General features: G+C 46.4%; 1 protein-coding gene across 4 annotated transcripts in view; it reads right to left on the bottom strand.

The window, feature by feature from the left end:
• Positions 1 to 703: 703 nt before the first annotated feature.
• Positions 704 to 25,439, bottom strand: part of GABRQ (gamma-aminobutyric acid type A receptor subunit theta) — a 52,383-nt gene continuing 27,647 nt past the window's right edge. For 3 of the 4 annotated variants that reach the window (XM_065689338.1, XM_065689341.1, XM_065689340.1), the window contains exons 3-8: positions 23,438 to 23,658; positions 10,970 to 11,052; positions 6,633 to 6,770; positions 4,756 to 4,908; positions 1,758 to 2,014; positions 704 to 1,280 (exon numbers count right to left, since the gene is read on the bottom strand). In XM_065689338.1, coding sequence (XP_065545410.1) covers positions 903 to 1,280; positions 1,758 to 2,014; positions 4,756 to 4,908; positions 6,633 to 6,770; positions 10,970 to 11,052; positions 23,438 to 23,658 — 1,230 coding nt within the window. In that variant the 3' untranslated portion in view covers positions 704 to 902. The remainder of the gene's footprint in view (positions 1,281 to 1,757; positions 2,015 to 4,755; positions 4,909 to 6,632; positions 6,771 to 10,969; positions 11,053 to 23,437; positions 23,659 to 25,439) is intronic. The other variant, XM_065689339.1, reaches the window with a different exon arrangement.

Raw genomic sequence — 25,439 nt, 5'->3', positions numbered from 1 at the left:
ACTCCTGAAGGTGGAAAAAGGCAACTTGCAAATGTGCCTTTGTTTTTGATAAGCTCCCTCCTCACTCCCCCCCTCCCGTAACCCCACAGTGCCCCTTCCCTCCCAAATAATTGCCTTGTCCTCCCCCCTTCCCAGCTCTTCCAAAATAAATATTCTTTTTTATTTGTTGGTTTAAAAGATTCTTTTAGGCTTGTAAGCAAGAGAGAGGGAGAGGGAGAGAGAAAAAGAAAAGAGAAATCTCATAGCATGAGAATGAGCCCCCACTGTCTCATGAATCCATGAAAGGATAGATATGAAGGGGTTAAGAGCAGTGACAGAAGAAAGATTAAAAAAATATAACAACACTGAGAAGAGAAAGATGAAATTCAGTAGTGAAATGGAAGTGAGGATAGCGCATTAGTGAGCACAGCCAAAGATAACCTATCGCCCCACCAGCTTTTGACTCTATTTCTTTAAATCTCCCTCCCCCCCTTTTTTAAACTTTTTCTTGGTTTTTGTGTGTTTTTTCTTTTTTTTTATGTCATTTTTTTCTCTTTTTTTCTTCCTTTTTTTTTTTTTTTTTGATTTTTTGAGTGTTCTTTTTTTTTTGTGGTTTTGTTTGTTTGGTTTTTTTTTTTACAATGGTTGAAGTCCTTCAGCAGGAAACCAAAATCAAGGCAAACACATCCCTCCCTGAAACCAAAACCCCTCCCATATACCCTTCTCTCCCTTACCCCCCCAACACACACTCCGTGGTTCTACATGTGCTGAAAAGAGAAGAGTAAGCTTAGAATAAATCTAATGAATCAAAGGAATAAATGATAATGATAGTAAAGAGTAAAACCCAAACCCAAAAGACCACAACACTCCTGTGTTGTCATTGTCTGAGTGTCTGTCCCTATCTCTCTTGGAGGCTGCAGGCATCAATTTACATAGTACAACCAGTAAACAAGGTTGAAGAATCCAAAGGTGATTGGAAAAATGATTCGTGACCACTTGTCAATGGTGCTGACGTCTGCCAGGTCTGGAATTTTGAGCTTCAGCTTAGATGACCGCCGGCGGAGACGGCTGTTGGCACGGTTGCGGGCTGCAGCATGGTGGGTCAGCGGACCGTGGCGGTCCAGGGTTGGGTGGTGACCAAATCCATCCCGAGAGGCCAGCTGCTTGCGGAACTGGATTCCTGAGCCTTCGAAGGACATGACAGAGTTTCGAGAGTCGCCAACGCTGCTCATCATGTCCGTGGCCAGCAGCTCATTGTTCATCTCCAGAGTGCTGAGGAGGATGTTACCGTAAGGGTCAACCTACAACAGGGAAGACAGAGAAAAAGGTAGGGGGGATATCCTGTGTACAAAGCACACAGGGACACACCCTCAGGGATGATGCTGAGCTGTTTTCTTTGTAGCAATACCAGTGACAGGGTCATTTTGTGAGCTCTGAACCTGGACTTTTGCACTTGAAAATGTGGTCCCACCAGTACTGGAGTCAAAGGACCGGCCACATGTACTTGCAACAAACTTGAGTTGGGTAGTATGATTTGCCCAACATGGTAGAAATAAAAGTCACATGGGTACTTCCGGGTACACCGGCCCTATGCGAGAGGATTGTCCTGATGAGACTGGCTTGAGGATGACGACAAAATGATCAGGGAGGAAAATCATACCAGACAGGGGAAGTGGAATTGATCTTTCGTGATGAGAAAGGCTGCTCCACAGCTCACTCATGACTGAATGAACAGTGGAGTCTGAGGTTTCCTGCCACAATGAAAGAAGGGGACAAACCTGCTCTCTCACCCTCTTCTCCTCGTAACGGTGGCGCTCATTGTTGGCCTTGCCAATCCGTTCACTCTGTTTCTTTTGCTGCCGGGGGCCTCGCCCGAAGAATATGTAGTTGACAAAAGCATACTCCAGGAGTGCCAGGAACACAAAGACGAAGCAGCCCATGAGATAAACATCAATAGCCTTGACGTAAGGGATCTTTGGGAGAGTCTCCCGCAGATGGGTGTTGATGGTAGTCATTGTAAGTACCGTGGTGACCCCTGTAAGAAGAGGGTAGATGCTCAGTTACGAAGGTGGGATGGTTTCCTGAAATGCTACCCTCAGTTACCCTAACCCTTTCTCCCAGATGGACAACCTCAGAAAGGATAGGATCAGTGCAGCTGGGAAGAAAAGTGCCATTATTTTTAGCCCAGCTGCCCAGTGCAAATCACTGCAGACTACAAACCAGATGCCAACAGTGGGAGAAAATGTCAAAGCTGAGTATCATCAGGATGATGGGCATAAACATCTTCTGGACCTTGGTTCTTTAAATCCTCCCTGATCTTCCCTCTTTGCCTCAACATGGTAGGAAACATTCAGTTTTACTTTCAGTCTCTCTCAGCCTCTTCTCCCTTTTTTCTACTTCATGAACAAGTCAGGTCTCCCTGCACACTACTGAATGCCTCAGTATCCTTGACATGAATTTATAATTGGCTGTGTCTTTCCAATGTCATGAATAGGAGATAGAGTGAAGAGATTCCTTCTTCATCGTGCTTTCTTTTTGTGCCTACATCATAGGCTTCTGTCTACATCCTTGACCCCATCAATTCCCACCTTCCTCTCACCAGCTTTACTACTCACTACTTCAATTATAATCTGTACACACTCCTCCCATGGTTCTCATGCTCTCCTTCTTAGGTCTAACTCATATTTCCCGCATCTTAAATAAACATTTCTTGGTCTCACTGAACACATTTTCCCCATCTACTCAGTCTCCAAGAGCCTGGTGCACCATAATTACTCTCATAGCTTCAGTCTTCCTCGATTTCTTCTCAGCCTCCTTCCTTCTCTGGACTGTCAGAGTGGCCTCAGATCTGTCTCTTTGACAGTCTTCTGCCAACTTCATTAAGATGGCAATGAGCCTTCATGCTTCTTTTGGGCGCAGTAACTTTCCCTCTTCAACCAAATCTTCTTTTCCAACTTCTCTAGCTCAGCTGTCCTGCTTTTCTTACTACCTTGCTGATCTCTTTTCTTCTAGCATCCCTCCTCCTCATCTCTCTTTTGGCAGCTCTCTTCATCTCCATGACCTTAATTTGCTATTCTGGTCTCAGCCCTACCTCTACAGTGATGGCTCTCAAACCTCTTTGTGAATCCCAGACCTCTGCTTGTCCTGTTTCCCTTTCACCCTTATGGACTCTTTAGTGTCATTCCTGATAAAAGATTAAAGATTTGAAGAACTAATAGTCTTCAGTTCACAGAAGAGTAAACAGAAGTGAGATATATTTTTACTCACAGAATATATTATTTTGTCTATATTTAGACAGTAGTCTAAATATCCAGAAATCTGGGGCAAAGAAAGGTGGTATAGAATGTTATCCACATCTCCATTAAGAACTGGACAAGTTGCATGGAGACTTTGGACAAAGAAGAGCTTTTTGGTTGAATAAGCAGGCAAATCTGGAGATAAAGCCCAGAGGAGGCTGTAGAGTCTCCTTTGAAGCTTTTTCAGGACAAGTTATATAGAGAGCTGTCAGGAATAGTTCAGGGAGAGCTGTTACAGCTCTGATCTACAATGTTTTTCTTCTGTCTTCTCCTCTGAATCCAGATGTCAGCAGAAATTCAACAGCTGTGCATCTCATGTCCATCCTTCTGCTTGTGCTTTCACTGTGCCAGCAATGTCTGCCGTGGTCTCTTTTTTCTTCCCTCAGTGATTATACTCTTGTCAATGCAACTTACCTTTTTAATTTACCATGTTGTCGTTGTTCCCTCCCTGCCTCCCTGCTCAGCCTCTCCAAGCAAGCACAGCCAAATCATCTATTTTATATCATCGTATAAAACATCCCTCCTTTGAGTCTTCTCAAACTCTGTCTTCTCCTAGAGTAAATTTAAGCCCCCAAACTTTTCTGCAGGACCTGGCCTCTACCTATGCTTGATTGCCTCTCTGAGCTGTTTCCCTCTCACAGATGAAATCCTTTTCCTTCCTTGGCTCTCCTATTTCCTCTGAACTTTCTAACATGTTGCACAGCCCCATTCTCATATGCCAGCCATCCCCCCTTTCTCCTGTTCCTTCTCCAAAATCCTCAACTGCAATCCACCCCCACTTCCCTTCTGTTGCTTAAAAGACTTCATTTATTTCCTCTTATAGGAAAACATTCCTATTTAGGGGAACATGTGCTTAAGAACTCAGACTTAACTACTGTACCACATTTGCCTTGGTTATGAAGGTCTTCAGCTACAAAAAGTGTACAGGGCTTAAACTATCATGAAAATGTGTAATGCCATTTCCTTAATTTTTTTCATCTTTTAGCCATTCACTCACCATCCTTCCTACTCTTTGGCCACCCACCCTCAGCATTTATCATCCAGCTAACTGGTCCTGGCACACCCACTGGCCAAGAGATGCCCAGATTTCTCTTAAGAAAACAAGTACAAACCAGAGTGAAGGAACTGGTGGGCTCATGGCATGTCATAGTCTTACATGTATGAGAAGCTATGACCATTTATACTTTTGTTATAGAGCCTAAACTTGCACCCACTGAAGTTCATGGGAGAACTTACACTGATTCACATGATACAGATCGAAGCTTGGGAAATACTGATACATCTGAACAGAAAAAGCAGCTTTTCTGGATGAACATTTATTTTCAGAACAAAATGTAATTCTTTTGGGATGACAAGCTTAACAGCCCTATGTGGCTTTCTTAGCTGCTACCTCATGAAAAAAAAGTATTTTCTTACAGATGTCCTAGCTGATCTCCCTCAAAAAAGCGCCTTCTACAACACACAATGAAAAGGTACATACCCAATGCCACTCGTGCAGCAGAAGCATCATAATTGATCCAGAAGGAGACCCAGGACAGGATGGTGATGAGAATAGATGGCATGTAAGTCTGCAGGATGAAGTAACCAATGTTCCTCTTAATCCGGAAACTCAAGGATAAGCGTAGATATGAACCTGTCAATGAGATATTAAAGGGAGATGTTTGAGAGGAGGGAAAGGCTATATTTATGGTAAGAGCTTAGGTTAGAAATTGAAATTTTATTTGGAAAATGCTGTCAAGAGGCAGGGATAATGAGAAATTTCCTTTTTTTTCTTCATTTAGTTATGCAGACTCATCAGTTTTTAGAAGGGGGCTCTTCAGAGTCTGCTCAGATGGCTCAGAATATTAAGAAGAAATGAAACTTTACATAAAATACATTATTATATCAAACATCACTGGAGAATGGCTGTTCAGTACTGAAACTGCTATTATGGTGTGTGCCAATTTGATACAGCCTTACACAGGAGACTTTAACCCTATATCTAGATGCAGTGAGATGATTTTCCAATGTTTCATGTGCTAGTTTTTGCCTCCAAACAACAATGAAGATCTGAATCATATTTTTCCCTAGCTGTTCTAAAAATGGGTTATGGTCAGACCGGGTAAATTGATAGCAAATAGAGTACTGTTAGTTAATCTCTAGGTCTTTTTTTCTTCTTTCCAAGTTGTTGCAATGTCTTCCTAATCTTTTTTTTCAAACCTAATGAGGATACTGATATTTCTACAGTTCTTTCATTGGAGCAGGGTCATTCTGACAGGAACAAAGCAGGACCTCTCTCATTCCTGTGAACCAAAGTCCAAGTCATTCCTCCTTCCCCTAGGCAACAGAGCAGCCTGAAACATGGGTGTAATCATGGGTTGGCAGTGAAAATAACAAGACAGTCTTTAATGATCAAGGAAGTAGACTAGGAAAAAGAAGGTCATGTTCTCCCAACATTATATGCCATTTGCATAGCTTGAACACAGTATTTCATCAGTCTTTTCATGAAGGTCTTACCTATTTAGACTGCAAATTTTCTTTTGGAGGAGCACTACCTCTTGTTGCGGGTCTCTAGATCACCAGTGCAACGACACCCTGCTCCCAGCATGCCCCCGAGGCACTATTGTAGCAACATCACCATCTGCCACCACTGCTGATAGACTCAGCCTGTGATTTCATGGCATTTCAAAAATTGTCCTGTTTAGCAGGTGTGTGGCATGCTGTTTTGGCAGTGAACTCCGTGCCAGATCAAAGTGAAGACAGCAACCAAAATCCAAACCCTTCTGACTTTCCAACTGGCAGTATGTGAATCGTCCAAGGTATTCTCTCCAGATCTTTTAATTGCCATGCACAGATGGGTTTGCATCCTATCATAGACCACTTGCTTTTCAACTGATATATTCTTCTGCTTACTATTGCACCCACAGTAGCTTCGAGAGCAAGTCGAAAACCACATGATAAGGTAAAGGCTGAGAATCTTCTGAAGAGGTTCTGGTTTGAGCTCAGTTGGTGTTTTGACTGTTCTGACTAAGAAATGAAAACAACTGCAGCAAAAAAAAAATGTTCCCATAAATGTCTGAAGAGAAGAAGCAAAAAAAAAAAAAAAACCAACCAAAAAAAAAAAAACCAACAAAAAAAAAAAAAAAACAAACAACAACCCAACAGCAAAAAACCACCAAGACCAAAGAAACTCAAAACAAAACAAATTTGGTGATTTGTTGGGTACAGAAAATGCCTCTTTTCCAAATGAATGTGACCCTAAGCTGAAGCCTAGATCCTAAGTTAATGCCTCAGCATCTGAATCAGAGGAACAACCACACTGATGCTGATCAGCAGAAGGTTTGCACATTCCATGGCATCCCTTCAGCAGAGACTTACCGGTGGTGAAGACCACTTCTCTGCTGACCAGCCTCTGCTCGATAATGGTGAACTGGGGCAACTCTAGCACCTCCATCCCCGTGACGGCAGAATCATTTCCTTGCCAGAAGAAGACAATGTCATCAACCGTGTAACCGTCTGCAGAGATGAAGAAGCACAGAGTGAGAACTAAGCTGACAAGCTGGAGCTGGTAACACCCCCATTTTCACTAAGTTATCTGGAAGAGGATCCAGAGGGAACCCCACACCATCAGATAGCAGGCACAGCTCCTCCCTGCTGACGTACTTTTCTTCTTCAGCTGAGCTTGGCAGTACAGTCCCCATGGGAAGAGGAAAAAAGTGGTCAGATCTCCCACTCCTGGCTAGAATTCACTGGAAAAAGGTGAGAAGTGGCCAAGCCTTGACTGGCCACTCAATAATCTCCATTGCTAATACGACAGGGACTTGTGCATCAGAAGCCTGTCAAATGCACCAAACACGGCAGTTTGGTTTTTAAAACCTGCCTCCTTTTACCAGAAGGGGGAGATCACACAACACATTCCGGTGGGGACAAGGTAAACAGAGCATCTAGGTATTAAAAATTCCCAGAGAGAAAAAGATCCACAACAGCAGTTGAAAAGAAAATTGAACATCAGAGAACCTCCCTCTTCTAAGTACCATCAGTCAAAATTTGGAGCTGAGAACTGGACAGAGTCTCTGAGATCAGGGGTTGCTTTTACCATGTGCTGGCTGAAAAAGTGCTAATAGGAGAAGAGAGGGAGTCAGGCTGGTAACACATCTCTTCCCTTATGTTGCAGGGGAATGTACGTCTTAACTCAGTCAAGGGTACAGCATCTTACCAACCTATGCATGCCAGACAGGGTGGAAGTGCTGAGGAGCCCACAGCCACAGTCCCAAGAGAAAGCCTGCTGAGATGTTCTAGACTTATAGGGAATGAGGCCCAGAAGATGAAATCAAGCAACTCTCTTCCCATCAGTGTGATGTTTACAGTCCTGCCCATTGCCTTTGTGAGCAAGGATTCATTTCCACTTAAAAATTAATGCCACTTGTGGCAAGCTGGGTTTTGAAGCACTGTGGCTGTTGCTTCACAAGGGGTGGCCTCTTAATCTAAGCAAAGTGCAGAGCTGCATAGGAGAACCTCTGTGTGCAAAGAAGCAGTAATACATGTACAGGCTTTAGTATGGCATGGTGCAAGGCTTCCTTTAGAGCATAAACTTCACCTATGCCCATAGACCACTTTAATTCACAGCCTGCACTGCAGCATGGCAGCCTTGTCCACAAGCCCTTGCAGCAGAGAGGCAGTTGGCTGGTGATACTTAGCAAGGATAACATCCACAAGAGAGCTGGCACCAAAACCAGCACCAGTGGGATGTGGGGAATGATGGGTTGTTGAATGTACCATGGAGGAGATATACTTCTACCTAGCCTTAAGAGCCAAGTGATACCACAGATCAGAGCTGAACCTTTGAGGATGGTGCAAGAAGTGGAGAAAGAGCTGAGAAACCTGGTCTGATCTCATAGCTGACCCTGCTTTGGGCTGCGGTCTGGACTAGAGACACCCTGAGGTCTCTTCCCAAACTGAATTATTTGATGACTGTGTAGCCTCCAAACCCACATCCTGTGCTCTCAGTCATTACTATGCTTATTCATGGGTGCTAAGAAATAATAATGATCTTCCAAATGCCACGCCAGATCTGCTTCTGATGTAAAACAGCCAAGCCAGCGCTCCACCTCCTCATCTCATGGCATGACCCTGCTCCCATGGCAGTGAGTGGTAAACCACCCACACCCATGAGCCCACAGTGATTTAGGACCCTTAGGTTATCATCTCATCTGCCACAGACATTGAGTTACCTCAGGGTGTTGCACTGCCTCAAGTACCCTAGCTTTGTGCACAGGACCTGGTATTTGCATCATCTGTGAAGGGGAAACTGCAGCATCTAGCCCAGAGCACTGAGACCAAGTGTGGCAAGCAGCAAGAAACAGCCACTCCTCCCGCTGGTTGCTTCCAGCAGCTCCAACACTGTCAGTCGAAAACATTGTGTACGATTTTACATTTGAATTCATCTGGCTCAGACTTTCAGACTCTGGTGGTTGTTCAGAATTTGTCTATGAGGTTATCAAGCCCTTTCCACCCAGCACTCCCCCTCTGCAGAGGTGCACCCAGCCTGTAAACAAGTCACCTCTCTACCTCCTTTGCAGTAAATAAATCAGATTGAGCTATTGAGGTTTCCCATTGCAAAACATCTGCTCTAGCCCTTGAACCACTTTCCAGCATCTTTTCTCAACCTCTTCTGATTTCTCAACTTCCTTTCTTTATTTTCACACCCAAACATAGACAGAGCCCCTTTCCCCAGATCACCAGCGATGTATTCAGAGGCTAATTGATGCCCTGCTCTGATTCATGGCTCCCTGCTTTATATAACCAAGACTCACTCCAGCCCTTTGTAAGAGCCTTGCTACAACCCCTCCAGCAATGATGCTTTGGGGTGCCATCCCTTTATCATTCCCCCAGGTCAATACCCATGGGGGTACAAGTCCCTCAGAGTGGCAGCCTGGCCTGTGCTCCTGCACCCAGGCACAGACCTTCACGTTTGGCTGCATCCAAATGCATTCTGGATGCATTCAGATCGGGAGGTATTCATACATGCAGCAAGCAAGCCATGCGGACTGCTATCTTCATCATCCACATATTTAACAGCAGTGACTTCAAATTTACTTCCTGATCTGCAATGAAAATGCCAAATTACAGTAACTAATTTTAGGAGATCTCGCAGTTAACCAGCTCTATTCCATTTATTCCATGACCTGCTCGTATGGGGTACCATTTTCTGTATTTTTTTTTTTTTATTATGGCATTACGCAATATGAAATCAAACATGTTTTTCAGGAAGCCATTTTTTAAAGCGATTCGAAAGGGAAAGGTTGCTCAGTCTATAAATAAATGCTTTGCTTTGATTTCTAGCTTTAAAAAGAAAACCAAATTTCCATTTTACTTTCAAAAAGCAAAAGAACTTGCACAAAGACAAGGCATTTCAACCTGGAATATCATAAAGTATTGATATGACATCTTAAAATGTCAGATTAACAGCCTGTTTGCAGCCTGCCTCATCAGGCTTTTATTGAATCCCAGCACACAGCTAGGCAGGGGTATGCGGTAAGAACGATTTGTGGGATGGAGGGATAGGATCAACAAGCAGTGCCGGCACTGGCTCATCTCCTGCAGGTTAAGTGTCCTGAGCTACAGCGGAGAAGGAGACCCCAGCTGCCTGGCACCCTGCATCTCTGCACCATGAAAGGGTTATTTTGGTGGATTTGGGGTTTTCATTTTTTAATATATAATATTTTTATGCCAGCAGGAAAGGACTGTTGTTCCAGAGCTGCGTGGACTTGGAAGCAAACAAAATGGAGCCCTGCAGATTTTGAATGTGCAAGTGTGTAAAAGACGAAAGCTCCGAGGAAGGAAACTATTGAATCTCTTCATCTCAGCATGGATCTTAAAAATATCATGAGGAAACATAGCTTTGACTAACAAATTGGCTTGACATGTCCCATTAAGAACAAAATCGCAACGTGGGGAACTGTGGATAATTCTCTGCCTTCTGTTTTCTTGGTTGTACCGTAAACTATTCTCAAAATGCTAAGGAGTGCCAGAAATGACATGTCATTAGTGCCTCCAGCAGGACCTAATTTACATCCCATTACCCGCCACACCAAGTGCTGTGCATCCCGAGCAACCCGAGTGAGCGGGAGCAGGAAGGGGGCTCCCAGGCACAGGCAGGGCTGGGAGGCGGCACGGCACCTTCCAGCTATGGATGTCGTGGGACCTCTTTTATGAAGAAAGCAATTCTCTGATAATCACTGCTGAAACTGCATCATCATTACAGTGAGATCTGCTGCTCTGGACTGCTCCTGTGGGGATACTGCAGTGCATTTTTATGAGGGAGAGCCGGACCTCCTCCGCCAGCACGGTTGGAAGAGGTTTTCCATAAGAGCCAAGGGAAGATCCAGGTGTGGGAGGGCTTGGTTCCCATTTCCCATGCAGAGCAGGGCCAGCCACGAGTGAGGGTAGGCTCTCAGGGATTTGTTAGGCTTTCACCCCCCTTCTGAGGGTGAGAGTGATTTTAATGCCCAGCCTGCTACTAGAGCTCTGTTATCCTGGGCATTTCACCCACAAGGTCCTTTCAGGATGGAGGTTGAATTAGGGACCCTGGTCGTGCTGCAGGAGTGGTAGCCCATAAAACACTTGGGAGGCATCCCAGGAGCAGAATGCTGTGGGTTGGACTGGGGGGCATCAGGTACCCTGGGTGACAGAGGATGGGCATGAGGCATACGCACAGCTCTCAATCTCCAGTGTGCAGTTCTGCTGGTCCAGGGGGTACCTCCGCAGGTCCATCATGCAAGCGGCTGTGGTGGTGATCCTAAAAGGGGAAGGGAGAAGAAAAAATCAGTTGTGTTTTTCCTTACAAAATATAAAATAAAAAAAAAAAAAAAAAGAAAAGAAAAAGAAAAAGAGAAAAAGGAGAAATGAAAGGCGGACGTGAAAGTCAGGCAGCATTTGGGGCTGCTGTTTCCCTGGAAACCAGGGAGATCCATGGTGGGAGGTGTGCGGGGCGGGGGGCTGGATGCTGCTCAACCTCAACTGCATGGCATAAACCCTTCGTGACTCACGTCAGCAAGGCAGTATCTCTATTAACAGGGTGGGGAGGGATTTGTGTTCCTCCTCTGTCTCTCCCTTGAGAGAGACAAAGAAACCAGAAGTAGGCAGAGCGGGGAATAAGAGAGGCATGTCAGTTTGTAATAGGGAGACTGCCAATACGTGTCCATAAAACCAAACAGGTATTGATTAAATTGCCCAGCAGTGACCTATGGAGAAGAATAGCTGACCACATCACCATTCCCCTTTCCTCCTGAGTTGCCCCAATGACCTACCTGCAGCCCTCTCCCCTCCACCCATGCCCTCTCCATTGCACCCACTTTGGCACTGCCAAATCCAAAAGCCCAGACCCCACAAGTGTAGGAAGAGGGCATGAAGCAGGGACAGAGCAAATCCACATCTAACTCACCAGCTTGGCAACGTTAACAGACTGCCCCTGTTTCTCAAATATATTACTGCCCTTACTCCTTAATGCAGTTTTCTTCCTGTGCGATGTATGTGCGCAGAGTACTGAAGATGGGGGAGAGATTGGTGCATTCTCCCCCCTCCTTTTTTTTTTTTTTTCAATTAACCATCTGGAAGGCATTAATCAAGCTACACATTTTTTTACTATGTAGGCATAACCAGTGAACTGTTAACAAGAAAGCTTTATCTTCTGAGCCCTGTGGCTTGGGAGAGAGAAAAGGGAGGGGAAAAAAAAGGAAAATCAAGAAAGCGGAGAGGATGAGATGGCGAACAAGCAAAAAAGGGGAGAAAAAAGAGAAAAAACCACCAATGGCAGAAAAAGAGACCACAAAGAGGGAGAGAATGGGTAAAGCTGGACAGATAATTGGAAAGGGTGGCGTAAAAAGGAGGGGGGGACAAGCACCCCCAGTGGGGCAGCATCATCCCGTGGGTACCAGGGCAGGGGCTGCACAGGGCAGGCGAGCAGCCCCGCAGAGCTGCTGGCTCTTTAAGAAATCTCGTGTGCTAAATTTATCTCTCTGCTGTCTGTGAAGTCTGTTTGTAGGAGATGAAGCCTTGAGGAGAGCCTTTGCCACTGCCTGCTGTGCTATAAATAGACCCGAAGAGACGGAGGGAATTTATATATATCCTCACTGAGTCTAGATACAACATTGCAACTGCCCTCTCTCCGGGCAGGGGGCCCAAGTGAGCTCTTAACCCTTTTGTCTGTAATGCGGTTGGGGTGGAGGAGAAAGCTTGGAGGGGGGAGAAGGATAACGGGACATGGAGCTCTTAAATATTATCATCATGGTTTGGTATTGCATGCATCGGTTTTACAGCCTCCCAGCTTGGCACGTCTAGGAAGGCTGCTGGAAACACAATACCTCTCCCACCCTGATACTCATGGACCAGGGTAGGTGGGCACAGGAGAGCACGGCGGAGACACAGACCTGAAGCATCCCTGGGGTGAGCTGCACCTTGCCCAAAGTGGCAGGTGCAGAGTCCGTCCTGGCCAGGCACCGAGACCAAAGAGTCATGCACGGGCATGACTCATCCCCCTTTGCTGCACAAGGCATATACTATATATATATATTGTACTGCACCCGTGGGAAATAGCAGTTACAAACGCGTTTTCCTGTTTTCCGCAAAGTGCAAGATGCAAAAATGACATTTTTCCACCCCATTTTGCAACCCTGTGGGCTAAAACCTTTCCACAGTGTCCACCCCAAAACTGCAGCCTGACTGGTTAACTTGGCCCCACAAAGGACATCCAGAGGAAGCCTTTTCTGGTTCGAGAGGGACCCTCTTGCCTCTTGCCAGGATTTGCTTATCACCTGCAGTGCTGGTTGGAAATGCAGAGCACGACACAGTGAGCTACGGCTACCACACTCCATGCGCCAAATCCTGCTCACAGTAGCAGCCAGCATAAATCCAGAGCCACTCCAATGATTTTTGCAAGATCGCACCAATTTATCTCAGCAGAGATTTACATCAGGGCAGAATTTAGCCCTGCTGGTTCAAAAAGAAGAGAACCTCAGGACTGGTAGGACAAAAGGGAGAAAAACAAGACTAAGAAGGCATCTGTCCCCAAAAGGCACACAGTTTCTCTTTTTTTCCGTATTAAAGGGCAGGCGTATCTGCACTGTATAGTTCAGCATCCTCCAGAGATATCTCAGTTAGCTGCAGGTAATCTGGCCATATAATGCTGGTGAGACCTAGGACCATGTAGGGTGAAGGGTTTGTTCTGTTTTCAGAGTAGAGGTTGCAGAGCCACATGCCAGGAAACACCCGTCTGGAGCAGTTCAGCTGTGGAGCAGTACCCACAGTGAGGTGTGCCTGGAAAGCCCAGGGACACCAGCACCACAGGACCACGTAGATGTGGGCTGATGGGGGCTCCTGCAGCATGACAAGATGTGAGGGGCAGGTGGCCTGGGGCACCAGGTTCAGCTCAGGTCCTGCCTCTGGGCTTCCTAAACTCTGATGAACCAGCTCTACGTGGGATAAAGCTAGCAGCACCGCAGAGAGGAAGGGGTGTTTAATTCTTTAGACTTTAGATGTCAAAAAGCATCCCGGACACCAGCTTCCCTTTGCCGTACCCTGCTTGTGGTCCCTGTATGACCCACAGCACCTGCCACTGTTGGTGAAATGTCCCCTACGGCCCTTGCGACTGACCCAGCATTCATTTGTTCTTAGGTCAAGGGATTTCTCTAGCTCCTTTGGTGGCTGTGTACTATGGGCAGGTGGGACTCAAAGGGATGAGAGGTTCCATGCATCTCTCACAGCCAGAGGGCAATGGAAGCAAAACTCAGGCTCCTCAGTGACCTTGTGGGGCCACAGGACCAACCTCTGCCTCAGGCTTTGGTGGGTATAAATGTATTACCTTGTTACACTCTGAGCTGTTGTGAGATGTGTTTGCTTAGCACATAGCATGAAGAAAACTGGATGGAGAGCTAGATGGTGGAGATTTATACTAGAGAGCTCCTGCGTGTCTCAGCAGGGTTAACAGGCAGTAAAAGTGGAAGGGAAGTAAGAGGTGGAAAAATGAGGAGAGGATCAAAGAGCGATGATGGCATGAGCACTGATGGAGGAGGCAGGAGTGGAAATGAGCGACAGTAGAGCAGATAGTGAGGGACAGGAGGCCACCAGGGTAACAGAACATAGGAGAGGGATCTGGGGAAGCAAGGGGTAAAGCAGCCTGGGGGAGGAGAACTGAAGAAAAAGGAGAGGTTAAAAGACAGAAAGCAGAGGAGGAGTGGATACTCACTCTGTGAGAACGGAGATGAGGAGACGGAGAACAAAGCATCACTCTGTAAACAGCTCTAGACAGAGCACGCTGCCTCCAGAAGATGCAACCAAAGTGAAAGGAAGCAGGGAGCGCGGGGGCCGGAGGGAATGCCAGGGAAGGATGCCACCTTCCCCGTGGCGTTAGCAAGAGGCGCTGGCACCTGGCCAGGCTGCATCTTCTCCCTCCCCCTCCTCCTCTCCAGCTCCTCTACCCACCTCCCTCCCCTTTCAAACTCAGAAATTTGTGTGGTGTGAAATCTCATCTGCTTTGACGGCGATTCACAGAGACAGTGCACCCGAGATGGTGCGCACGATGCGTTCAATGAAGTGGCCCCGCTCCCTCCAGCCGCTGCGCCCAGCCGCCACCTCCACCCCCCCTTTTCCTCCCACAATCTCTGCCCACCTCATAGACCTCCAGTGCAGCCCCCTCACATGTAACAACCTTTACACCTCCTTCCCCAAGAAAGACGTTCATGCCCTTGCCCTCATCCCTTCTCCTAGGTCTGTAGGCAGTCATGCTATCAAGCAGCCAAATCCTCACTGCTCGGCTGCTTTGCTGCACAACTGGCATGTGGACACAGTTCATGTGGGGGACTCAGGGCTGTGGAGAAACTGGGGGGCAAAAAAGGAATATGTATTCATGAGGTGTCAAGCAGCTCTGCCAGACTGTGAGCTGATGGAGATCCCTTTTCTCTGCCAGCACACAGTGGATCCAAGCAAAGCCAAAGTAGCATGGATAACCTTGCTCTGGAGAGCATCTTCAATCCCAGGAGAGGTGGAGACAAGCCACCTCTAGAAAAGCAGCCATGAAACTCTCTGAGTGCTAGATCTCTATTTGCTGCTATGAGGAAAGCTCTGCCCACTTGAAGCTTTTGTTGACAAAGCAGATGCTGGCACAGAAAGGGTAATGCACCTCACCCGGCTGCCCCTCTGCCTGCTCTGCAGCTGAACTCCGCAGCAGCAGAGGACAGTCCCACCACAGCTGCAGCTCAAAAGGGAATGCTCAACTTCCTGCAAATAGAAATACTTCTGTTCTCCACAGATACTTCAATTCTCCGACATGAACACCACCAGCCATTTCATTCCGTCTCTGGCTCTCCACATCACTGTTTACTTATTAATGGCTTCTTCTGTCTTACTTAGAATGATTATATAAATTCACAGAGACTGAGCATCATAGAGCTCCAAACTGTCATTAAAGCCTGCCATGGTTGAATGTTTTATTTCCACCTCCTCCTTGTTCTGTTGCTGGCTGCCTCCAAGGTAACTGCACTTTCAGCTCCTGCCTGAGTCAGATCTCCCTCTTAACAAACTTCAGCTCTATAGGCCTTCCTCAGCCACCCGTTCATCCTCTAGATCATTTCCAGGGTCTTGGGAGAACCAAATTCACCAGCTATAAGTGTAAGGAGCAAAAAATTACTTCCCCAAATAGAATCTGATTTCAAACTGAGCAGGTCCAGACTCTTTAAGGAGGACTGAGTGGGTGAGAGGGGAAGACCTTTGAGGGATTCCTAAAGCAAGTGGCCTCCCATTTCCCTCAAGCTCATCCCTGCAAAATAAACTGCGCTGTTTGCACCATAAGTGCATCTATAACAGTGAACTAACTGCACCTGCAACTGGTTTCTGGAGCCAGTATCGATAAGGAATGGCCTTTGTCTACACTTAAATTCTTCTCTCCAGAAGAAGGGTCTGGCTGCATGCAAAATACCCATTATGCATGGTTACCAGCCTCTGCTGTGCTCCAACTGGGAAATGCCCAAGAGACTGTTTGTGGACACAGACAAAAACAGGAAACAAATTGACTATGTGGGCCACTGATGTCCAGTGCCCAGGAACGTTCCCTGACACCTTTGGCTTCAAAAGGATGCTGCCTAAAATTCTGTATGGATGAGAATAGGAGGAGTATAGCAGAAATATCCCCACTATTGCTTTCCTAATTCAAGGAGAGACAGAGCTAGCAGTTCAGGCACTTACCTGCTCTGCAGTTATGGATTAAGTGTCATTGCACAGGGACTAACACAAACACTTCCACAGCAAAAGACAAACATTTTCTTAAGTTGCTGGCTGCAGCTTTTTGGATTTCAGATCTCCCAAGAAGCTGAAGATGCTCCTGTCCCCCCGGGATACAGACTCCCAAAGCTCACAACAGTTTGTAACGATAAGGCGAAGGGAAGGAAGCAGCTTTGGTTTTGCAGGACTTGTGCAGGCTAACCCCATGGGGGAAGTTAGACTTGCAAGGGAATTCTGGTGACTAAGAGCAGAGAGAGAGGCAAAGACTGCTGTTTTGCTGAACAGGGAGAAAAAGAAACCCAGACAAACTGATTATTTGTACATTCTCCAAGTCAGCCATAAAAACATGCTAGCAAATGTCACCTTCTGCCTGGCAGTAAACACAAACTTTGAAGGGCCTGGAGGGATTTATAAACCCGTGGTGAATTCTGCCATTCTTTTAACACTGCCTGATCTTTGCAGACTCCTGGAGGTCATGTTAGAACCAAGAGCAAGGCAAGGGTACGGAATGTTTTCCCCTTGTGCCTGCTTGCCTAAAACTGACTCCATAAGCCTTGGCACAATCCTGCTAAGGTCACTCTGTTTCCAAAAGCATCTGTGCTTGCATAGGCATCCTTTGACAAATAACAGTGTGCGCTGCACTCAGATGGGCAAGGAAAAAAAACTCTTCTAAACTAGTACTCAGGGTACCAGTCATTTAAATCACCCATTTTTCCGGCCGGCAAAGTTGCCTTGGCTGTAAGGTTTTGCTTTTCTATCTCTTTATTCTATTCCAAATGTGCTGTGCATCTGGCAAGTTGTCAACTGGACTGGGGAACAAGAGGGTCCCAGGTGGAATACGTTTTAAGAGAGATTTGTTTGTTACAGTTGTTTCAGGCAGGAGTGGCCTGCACTTCACAGAGCAGAAGGGCTCTTCCTTCAACAGCATCAGGCTGGGATGAAGTTGAATTAATAAAACAGTAACTCATAACATAGATCTGTGGGATTTGGTGAAGAATTGACAAGGTCCAAGGATGGGTTTAGACTGATGGCTGGGATAGGATAAGGAGGAAGACTAAAGAGATGCTGCCAGGGTGAGCCGTCAGTTTTGAGCACACAGGTGATTTGTGAGGAGACAGTGGGAATTAGCTGTTTGTGGATACTCCTTGACCTCGATTTCTGCTAACACATAAGTCAGACTTATAGGAGATGTAGCACAGGCAGCAATTCCAGCCAGGCCATGATGATGTTTGCCTCTGTTCTTACAGCACTAAGGATGGAGAAGCAGCTCTGGCTTGCTGCTTCATCCTGTTTCAGCGAGCTCCAGTTTCTTCCACAGTTTCTGAAGTTCCCTATTCCTCAGCTTCCTTCCAGTAGTTCCAGCTAAGTCCCCCATTCCAGCCCTGGGAATGAAAAATGTAGAAGGGGATCTGCCCTTAACCTCAGTTGAAGAGCTGAGTTCCCATTTAAATACTCCCTTCTCAGCCACCTAATGAAGACTTCTCTGACCCCCATATCTTTGTGGGAGCTGGCCCAAAGCAGATGATGGAAGAAGCCAAAGCTCTGTGATGGAAGCCAGGCAAGGCTGCAGGACCAGCTCCAAGCCAGCTCCAAGGGGCTGGCTGGATGTACACAAGCCAAACTCCTCTCACCCAGACTGCCAAAGGAGAGATTTCTATTGCCTTTGCCTAACCTGCTGAGGGAGCAGGAAGAGCTACTGGAGACAGCGTAGAGCCTGAATCATCTCTCACATTTCCAGAGAAACCTCTCTCAGGGAGGGAAAAGGAAGCAAAAATAGCCAATTTCTTCCCTTCTGGTCTATTTTCTGGGGAAATTAAAATTGCTCCGTGGCTTCACCACATGAAAAACTCCTCAGTCTTAACCCATCAGGCCATCTTTGCAGAAAATCAAGTAATACCCATGGGAAGAGCAAGGACATGGCTGCAAACTGCAGGTGTCAAGTGAGACAGGAGCAGGAGAAACCTTTCTATCAGCTGGAGAAACCAATAATCCTGGGCTGAGTCCTAGGGAATATAATACAGACAGGGCTGGGTCATGATCAAGAAGCAGGTTGGAGATGGGACATGTGAAGAAGTCCCTGAGATGAGCTCCAGCAGAGCCCCAGCCATGGGGCACAAGGTCTGGCCCTTGCTGCAGTGTGAGGGCTGATGTCCCCTGGGAGCCACTACCTTGCGGGAGCAACTGACTGATGGGAACGTACCCCATGAAAAGCAGAAATGAAGCAGATTCCCTCAGTCTGAAACAGCAAGTTTTGAGCTATTTGAAGTATGCCAGGTTCTCTCCCCCTTACTTTAAGTACTGAACAGGTATTTACACTTATAAAGACAGCTGGGGTCTGCTTCCCTAAGACAGCACTCACTGGGCTCAGAGCCCTGATACGCTTCTGCACCTTTGTATGCATCCGAACTGCCTCGTCTCTAGAACACACCTCACTGCAGTGACAATCATGGACAGGAACTAAAATATCACAACACATGCACATGCTCCCCACCACCACCTTCGCAGGAGGAGATCCCTCATTCTCCCTGCACAAGATTTAGTCTCCGTCATCAAATTCCTCTGCAGATTTTCTGTTGCTCAGTTTACATTGCCTGGGCTCCTCGCCAGGCAGGCATTGCATCTCGCTTGCTGTCCACCCAGCTTCGTGCCTGCTTCCCAGCATCCCACTCCCCCTGCGAGCTCAGGGATGCAGTCTGGGCTCCTCAAAGCACCTGTTTTGCTGGAATCTGGTTTCACCCCTTCATCATTTCAGTATGAAACCAAACAGCCCCAAGATTTCCCTGAAGCATCTTTTAAAGCTGGTTTCAAATATGATTTCAAATTTCCATATGAGAATTTCAGCATTGTTACAGTTGTTTCTATTTTTAGCTCTATAGCAAAATACTGATGACATCAGCATTTGACAAGTGTCAGCTTCTTTCACTACCAAATGGATGCTACACGGGCTAGAAAAGGAAATGAAAGTCTCAGATTGAGATGCATAGCTTGTATGTGTGACAATGTAAAGCTTATTGAATATAGTGGCAGGAGTGGACCAGTCTCTGGAGGTCCAGAGGAAGCCTCTGATGACTCTCTATGTTACTCAGATGCTGCTAATGGTAGTAAAGCGGTTTGAAATAGCTAGGAAAATATTGACAGAGGTGAAAAATTCTCTACATAAAATTAGGAGTGAAGCATCAGCAGTCTCTGAAATGCTTTTTCTTAAAAGAAAAATTTCACTCTATTTATTTTACATTTGATGAAACCAATGCAATTTCTGGCAAAAAGCCATCGGAGGAAAGATACACGGAATTCAGCCAATGCTACCCAGCTCTTCTTCATCCACCTCCCTCCACTACCCATAGCTGATTGATTTGTCTTTGTGGATAGCTCCTGTAAGCCTCCCTTCACGCTGCAGACTTTCCACATCATTTTAACATTTTCCTGCTGTATGCCACAGCTGACCAGCTCTCCTCCTATGCTTCACAGACGCTTCTAACTTCTGCAAGGTGTTTGGGGGCCAGGTGAGCTCATGCCACCCTAAAACCTCTATTACCTCTGCCAGTCTGCATCATCCCATCCCTCTTGGTGTTTGCAGAGACAGGAATGCCCTTTGGGCTGGATCTGGGCTCCAGGCCCCTGTTTGGGCTTTTGGGATGTATGCCATCTGCTAACTCATTGGGGAAAGCGGTAGGGAACTCCAGTCCTGACTGCAGCCCAGCAGCAGCCCAGCATCACCACCCCAGCACAGCCCACTGCTGTTTATGCATTCCTTTTGTTGAAGACCTGGCAACCAGCTTTTAATCCAATCCCAGTGGGAATTAATTTTGGAGTAAGCTCTTGTATTGAACTCTTTCCTAAGATGTAGCTATATTACATCTGCTGCACTGCCTTCATCCATTAATTTGCTAATTCTACCAAAAACAAGCGTATGCTTTCCTGACACACAACTTTCACAATGGAACAGAGCAGAGGAATAAAGGACTTTATTTACTCATGCAAACGAGTTATTTGAAGCCTGATGTTATTGTCGCTAAAGTCAGAAACAAAATACCCATTGACTCCAGTGTGAGCTAACTTGAACCTTGGGGTCTGATCCAGAACTTGAGCCTGATCCTGAACACTTGCTGAAGGCAGGGGCCTGCCAGGGTGTCATTCTCGCTGGTCTCTGACATCAGAGGCTGCTGGAAAGAAAAATGACTGTTGTACCACAAATAGCATGATTGAGTCACTTTGCTACAGGATCGGCTCAAAGGAGGGGGAAGCGACTGGCAAGAAGATATCAGGAGAAGGAGCAGAGCTGTGCTATCTCCTTCAGAGAAAAACAAACAGGCGAACAAAGGAAAAGGAACAGAAATTGCCTCCTTTGGCCTTCTTCCATCAGAGCAACTCCATTTTATGAATCTTCCTGAAAAACGCAGGAAAAGACAAGAATAGGCTTCAAAATACAGGAAGGACCTGCACTTTTATTCCCATTGCAAGACAAGCGTGGGTGTCTTTTTGCAAAGATTAAGGGAAAGGTGAATATTTAATGACTACTTTCTTACTTGCTCACACCTGCTGTGCATGTGGCTGTATTTTTGAATAGGATCACAGTTATTTGCACCTGCAAAACTGGACCTAATACTTGTGTTGTCAGCAAAGTCACAGATGCATGAATCAGTACAGAAAGCAGCCCTAGAGAAATCATTGTTCATACAGCTATGAATAAAGCTAAGAGGGACTTCAAGCATTCAGAGCACCTGGCTTGTACCACCACCGTCTCCCCCCGTCCTCCCCCCCACCAAAACTCAGTGCTTTCAGAACAGTCAAAGCCAGCCACCCTGACCTGAGGCACAGCTGAGGAAGAGGAGCTGCAGTTGCTCAGTTCTTTGTCTTTGCAATTGCTGTTTTCTCCTGGGGCAAGAGAGCAGCTTCCAGGAAAACCAGCCAAAAGTTAAAACAACACAGGCAGCCCTTACAATGGCCCTGGAAATAAGAGGGGCAAACAGCTGTCATGCTCTTTCTTTTGGCCTGGATGCAGTTTTCCTCATCTCACCCATTAACACAGGTCATGAGAGAGAGCTGAGCTGTGTTCCCCACACTTCTGGGCCCCATGGGAAGGGAATGGACAGTGCAGAAGATGCTTGCATAGTGTCCCAGCCCAAGAGCAAACCCTCCAAGGACTTCCATTGCCTGCTACCTGTGCTCATTATTTGAGCTGACTAAATGGCAGCTGATAAAAATACACTGGCATTTCTTCTTCTTTTGCTGGGCAGGTGTGTGTGAAGATTTCCCACCAGCATGGGGGAGGCAGCTCTGCACTCAGGTGGGCTGGCTCAGCAGCAGAGAGAAGCCCGAGCTTAACAGCATTCTTTACCTCCTCCTTCCCAACAGGCTGAATTTATGCTCCTACCTACCCCTAGCCGCAGCATCTTCTTGCTTAGCTTTGTCGTTGTTTTAACACAGTGAGGGAATTCGGGGCAGTTAGCTGTGGGAAGGCTGCTGGTGGGTCAGTAAAACTGGCTCAGGGTTCCCTGGTAGTATCAGCTGAGCAATGTCACTGGCCCAAGGCAGGGAGATGGATGTACCTGTCCCAGGAAGGGAGAGGCAGAACTGGGACGGAGTCACCAAGTGAGGCTTGTTGCACCTTTTGCTGCCTGTGGGGCTGGAGCAAGAGGCATCCAGTAATTGGAAGGGATAAGAATAGTACATACATCACCTCACATATCGCAGCCTGTCCCTCAGCACCAGCAGTGACTGCTGCTCTTTGGTTTCCTAGGGCTCTGCCATAGGGAAAGCACAGGGTGCAGCCACCTTGCTGCCCTGGCAGGATGATGCCCTGGACAGCCTCCTACTTTGCTATGCCTACACCCAGCCCTACCCTCCCCGAAACATCCTTGCTACTTAAAGAGAGGAAAAAAATCATAACAAGTCAGACTCTGCCACAAAACACGAAGCAGCAGAGGAGCTGATACTGTAAATGGGAAGGGTGGGTGTACCCTCTCTTTGAAGGAGAAAGGTCTTTCCTCCCCCTTTGCTGCACTGGGATGTGAGCCCAGAGCTATCGCTATCATTTGTGAATGTGGAGACAGGTCTAAAAAGCTAGCTGTGAATTCTGGTAGTCAAAAAGGAAAAAAAAAAACCCACAAAACAGAGAGGAGAAATGCTCAAAACAGACAAATACAGGGCTGAGAAAATCATTGCCTAGATTTCAGCTACAGCATCCAAACCCAGTGCTCTTACCTATAGGTGCAAGCTCCCCTTTTAGCCCTCTGTCTCCTCTGTTTAACTTTCTTACCTACCCTGGCATCTCCCCTATATCCAGATAATGCCAAGTGTTGCCACCTCCACCGCGCAAAAGCACAGCACTTTCAAAGGCCATGGACTTGCCTATGTTAATTCATTCCAAACACTACAAAAAGCCTCATCACTGGGTACCATTTCCCTACTAGATCCTACTACTTCCCAACTTTCAAGCCCTGATCTTCAGAATTACACCTATAAAGAGACATTTTTCTTTAACTATATAAAAACATGTCTCCTATCTCATACTAAAAAGACTGAAGTGGTTTAACTCAAATGCTGCAGAAATTCAGTTTTAAGTATGAATGTAACACAGTCTCATCTCAATAGGCCAAACTTACAGAAAGTCATAAGCAACTGAAAATGAACGTTTCAAATGGAACCATTATGCAACATGAATGACAGCGACCTGAAATGCTCAGAGCAAACTATTCCCATCTCCAATATTTGTCTTTAGCAGTTCAGGAAATATTGGAGACCTGAAGGAAACAACCATGTCCAACCTGGAGAAAGGACAGATACTTAAAACTGTGCAACACTCGAATATCTTGTGGTCTTTTCAGTCCTGGCCTTACCAGAATATCTCTGGAAGGTTAGATGAGATGTCATTCTTGACCGCAACCAGCAAAGATTCCCCTTAGACTTACCTCAGGCCATACAGGACCGTCCCATCAGGATGGAGCCGAATCATGCGGTTCTTCACTGTCACCCCATGCAGAAAGGACTTCTTGTCATTCAGGAAATAGGTGTCAGGCAGCCACAACTGGTCAGCCACCCGGTTGTCCAGGGTCAGGTTGAGAGGAAGGTCGTTATACGCCAGGCGTTTGTCCCGCCAGCTCTGCTGGAAGTACATGGTGATGGTGTAGTCCTGGGAAAGAAACATGGAAGCGTCAGCCTGTCTCCAGGGCAGGGACATAACTCTGTCCCTTCACTGTTGACACTGCCCAGAGCTTTGGTGGGTCTCCAAATTCCTGGGCACCCAAATGTTTGTGCCCACACCTCCAGTGGTGGGGTCTGTGCTTTGTTCTGGGAAAACGGAAACAAGAGTGAGCTTTGTAGGGGATGAAAAGGCATTACATGACTCCGATTAAGCAAAACTGCATCCCACTTTGTTGTGCCAGTCTGCATAGAGTTTGACTGCAAAGGTGGTAGTAGTAGTTCTGACTACAGTAGCACTAAAGGATGTCAACCAACAGTGGGCTACACTGCGCTTAAGACTTTGAGGATTGACCTCCCAATTAAGTCACGTAAAGGGGTCTGGGCACAATGCAGCCACGCTCAGCCACTGCTTCTTACCACACAGTTGGTAAAAGCCAATTTTAGTTTGAGCAGAAACTCTGAGATTCCAAAGGGCACATGGAGAATCTCACCTCGAGGCCAAGGTTTCAAAGTCAACCCAGGCCAGCCGTGACAAGCTATTAGCACCTGCCTTGTTAGATGAGCTAAGTTGGGAGCATATTACGATTCTCAGGAAGGGACATATGTGAAGGAAATCTGTCACCAGTGGAGCATAATCCACCAGTAAAGGGGCAGTTTCCTAACTATCCCCAGCTAGAACAATGCCATGTATACCTCCTGCTCCTCTCCTGCTCAGTTGACACTGCTGCTGAGACAAGAATTTTATAGAAGGCAGGGAGAGCTGGTTGGTGGCCCACAGCTCTAGCTCTGCAGAAACCATACTAGCTGCTGGATGGTAATAGGACAACCAGGAGAGTGCCAGAGGCCCCAGATCAGCTTGTTCAGAGGCACAGTATTGTGGCACCAAAGTAAAAGAACAATTGTTTCTTCTCAGGTAAACGAGTGGTACAGGAAGGGGTCTCATACACACCAATGTCGGAAAACATTCTCACAACAGGTCTTAAAGGGGTTCTGAGCCAAGATTTTTGGGAGTAAAACAACTGCCATTAAAATGACAAGATGTTGCTGAAGAAGTGGGCAAAAGTCTTGCTGACAGTGGCCTTACAGAAGTCATTTATTTTTCAGAAGCCCTTAAATAAAAAGCATTTTTGCAAACACATGCAATCATCTAGAATGGGGGGGTGGGGTGTTGCAGAGACACATTTTCTTTTCCCAAGCAGATACCTCCAGTGCCACAGGAATCCTTTTGACCACACAGATTTGCACGATGGGCATTTCTGCTCTGCAAATTCCAGCTCTGTGTAAGGGGCTGGTGAAGACCTTGCTCATGTGGTAATATCTGGTCTGAGCGCAGAAGTATCCTGTAGGCCTGTTTTCTCCCATTGACTTGACTTGAAGCCAGGTTTGATTAACACATCTGAAAACAAGCTCAGATAATCCCACACTACGAGTATGCCAGATTTTGGGTATCTAAACGTGATTCAGAAATCTAGAACCACATGCATATCCAAAAGGTCACAGAACAAAATTTGTGGTATAAGCTAGATACAAAAGCTGTATCTGTCACTTTCTGTGTCATATTGGAAAGAACAGAAACCACAGTGACAGCTTTCTGGCCAAGAAACGGTTTTGCTTTGCTTTTTAAAAGACTGTTAAACTCCTGCCTCAGAAGCCTCGCAGTCCATCTCTCCGGGGCACAAACGTACTCATTTTGGCTAAGACCTTGCAAAGGAAAATGCTCTTCCTGGTTCCCCTCCCAGGTGTTTGGACCTGCACTGCAGTGAGAGCACA

Source organism: Lathamus discolor, chromosome 9 (assembly GCF_037157495.1).
Source record: "Lathamus discolor isolate bLatDis1 chromosome 9, bLatDis1.hap1, whole genome shotgun sequence".
Lineage (NCBI taxonomy): Eukaryota > Metazoa > Chordata > Aves > Psittaciformes > Psittacidae > Lathamus > Lathamus discolor.
The sequence above is the reverse complement of the archived record's forward strand: the minus strand, read 5'-3'. Positions and strand labels throughout refer to the sequence as shown.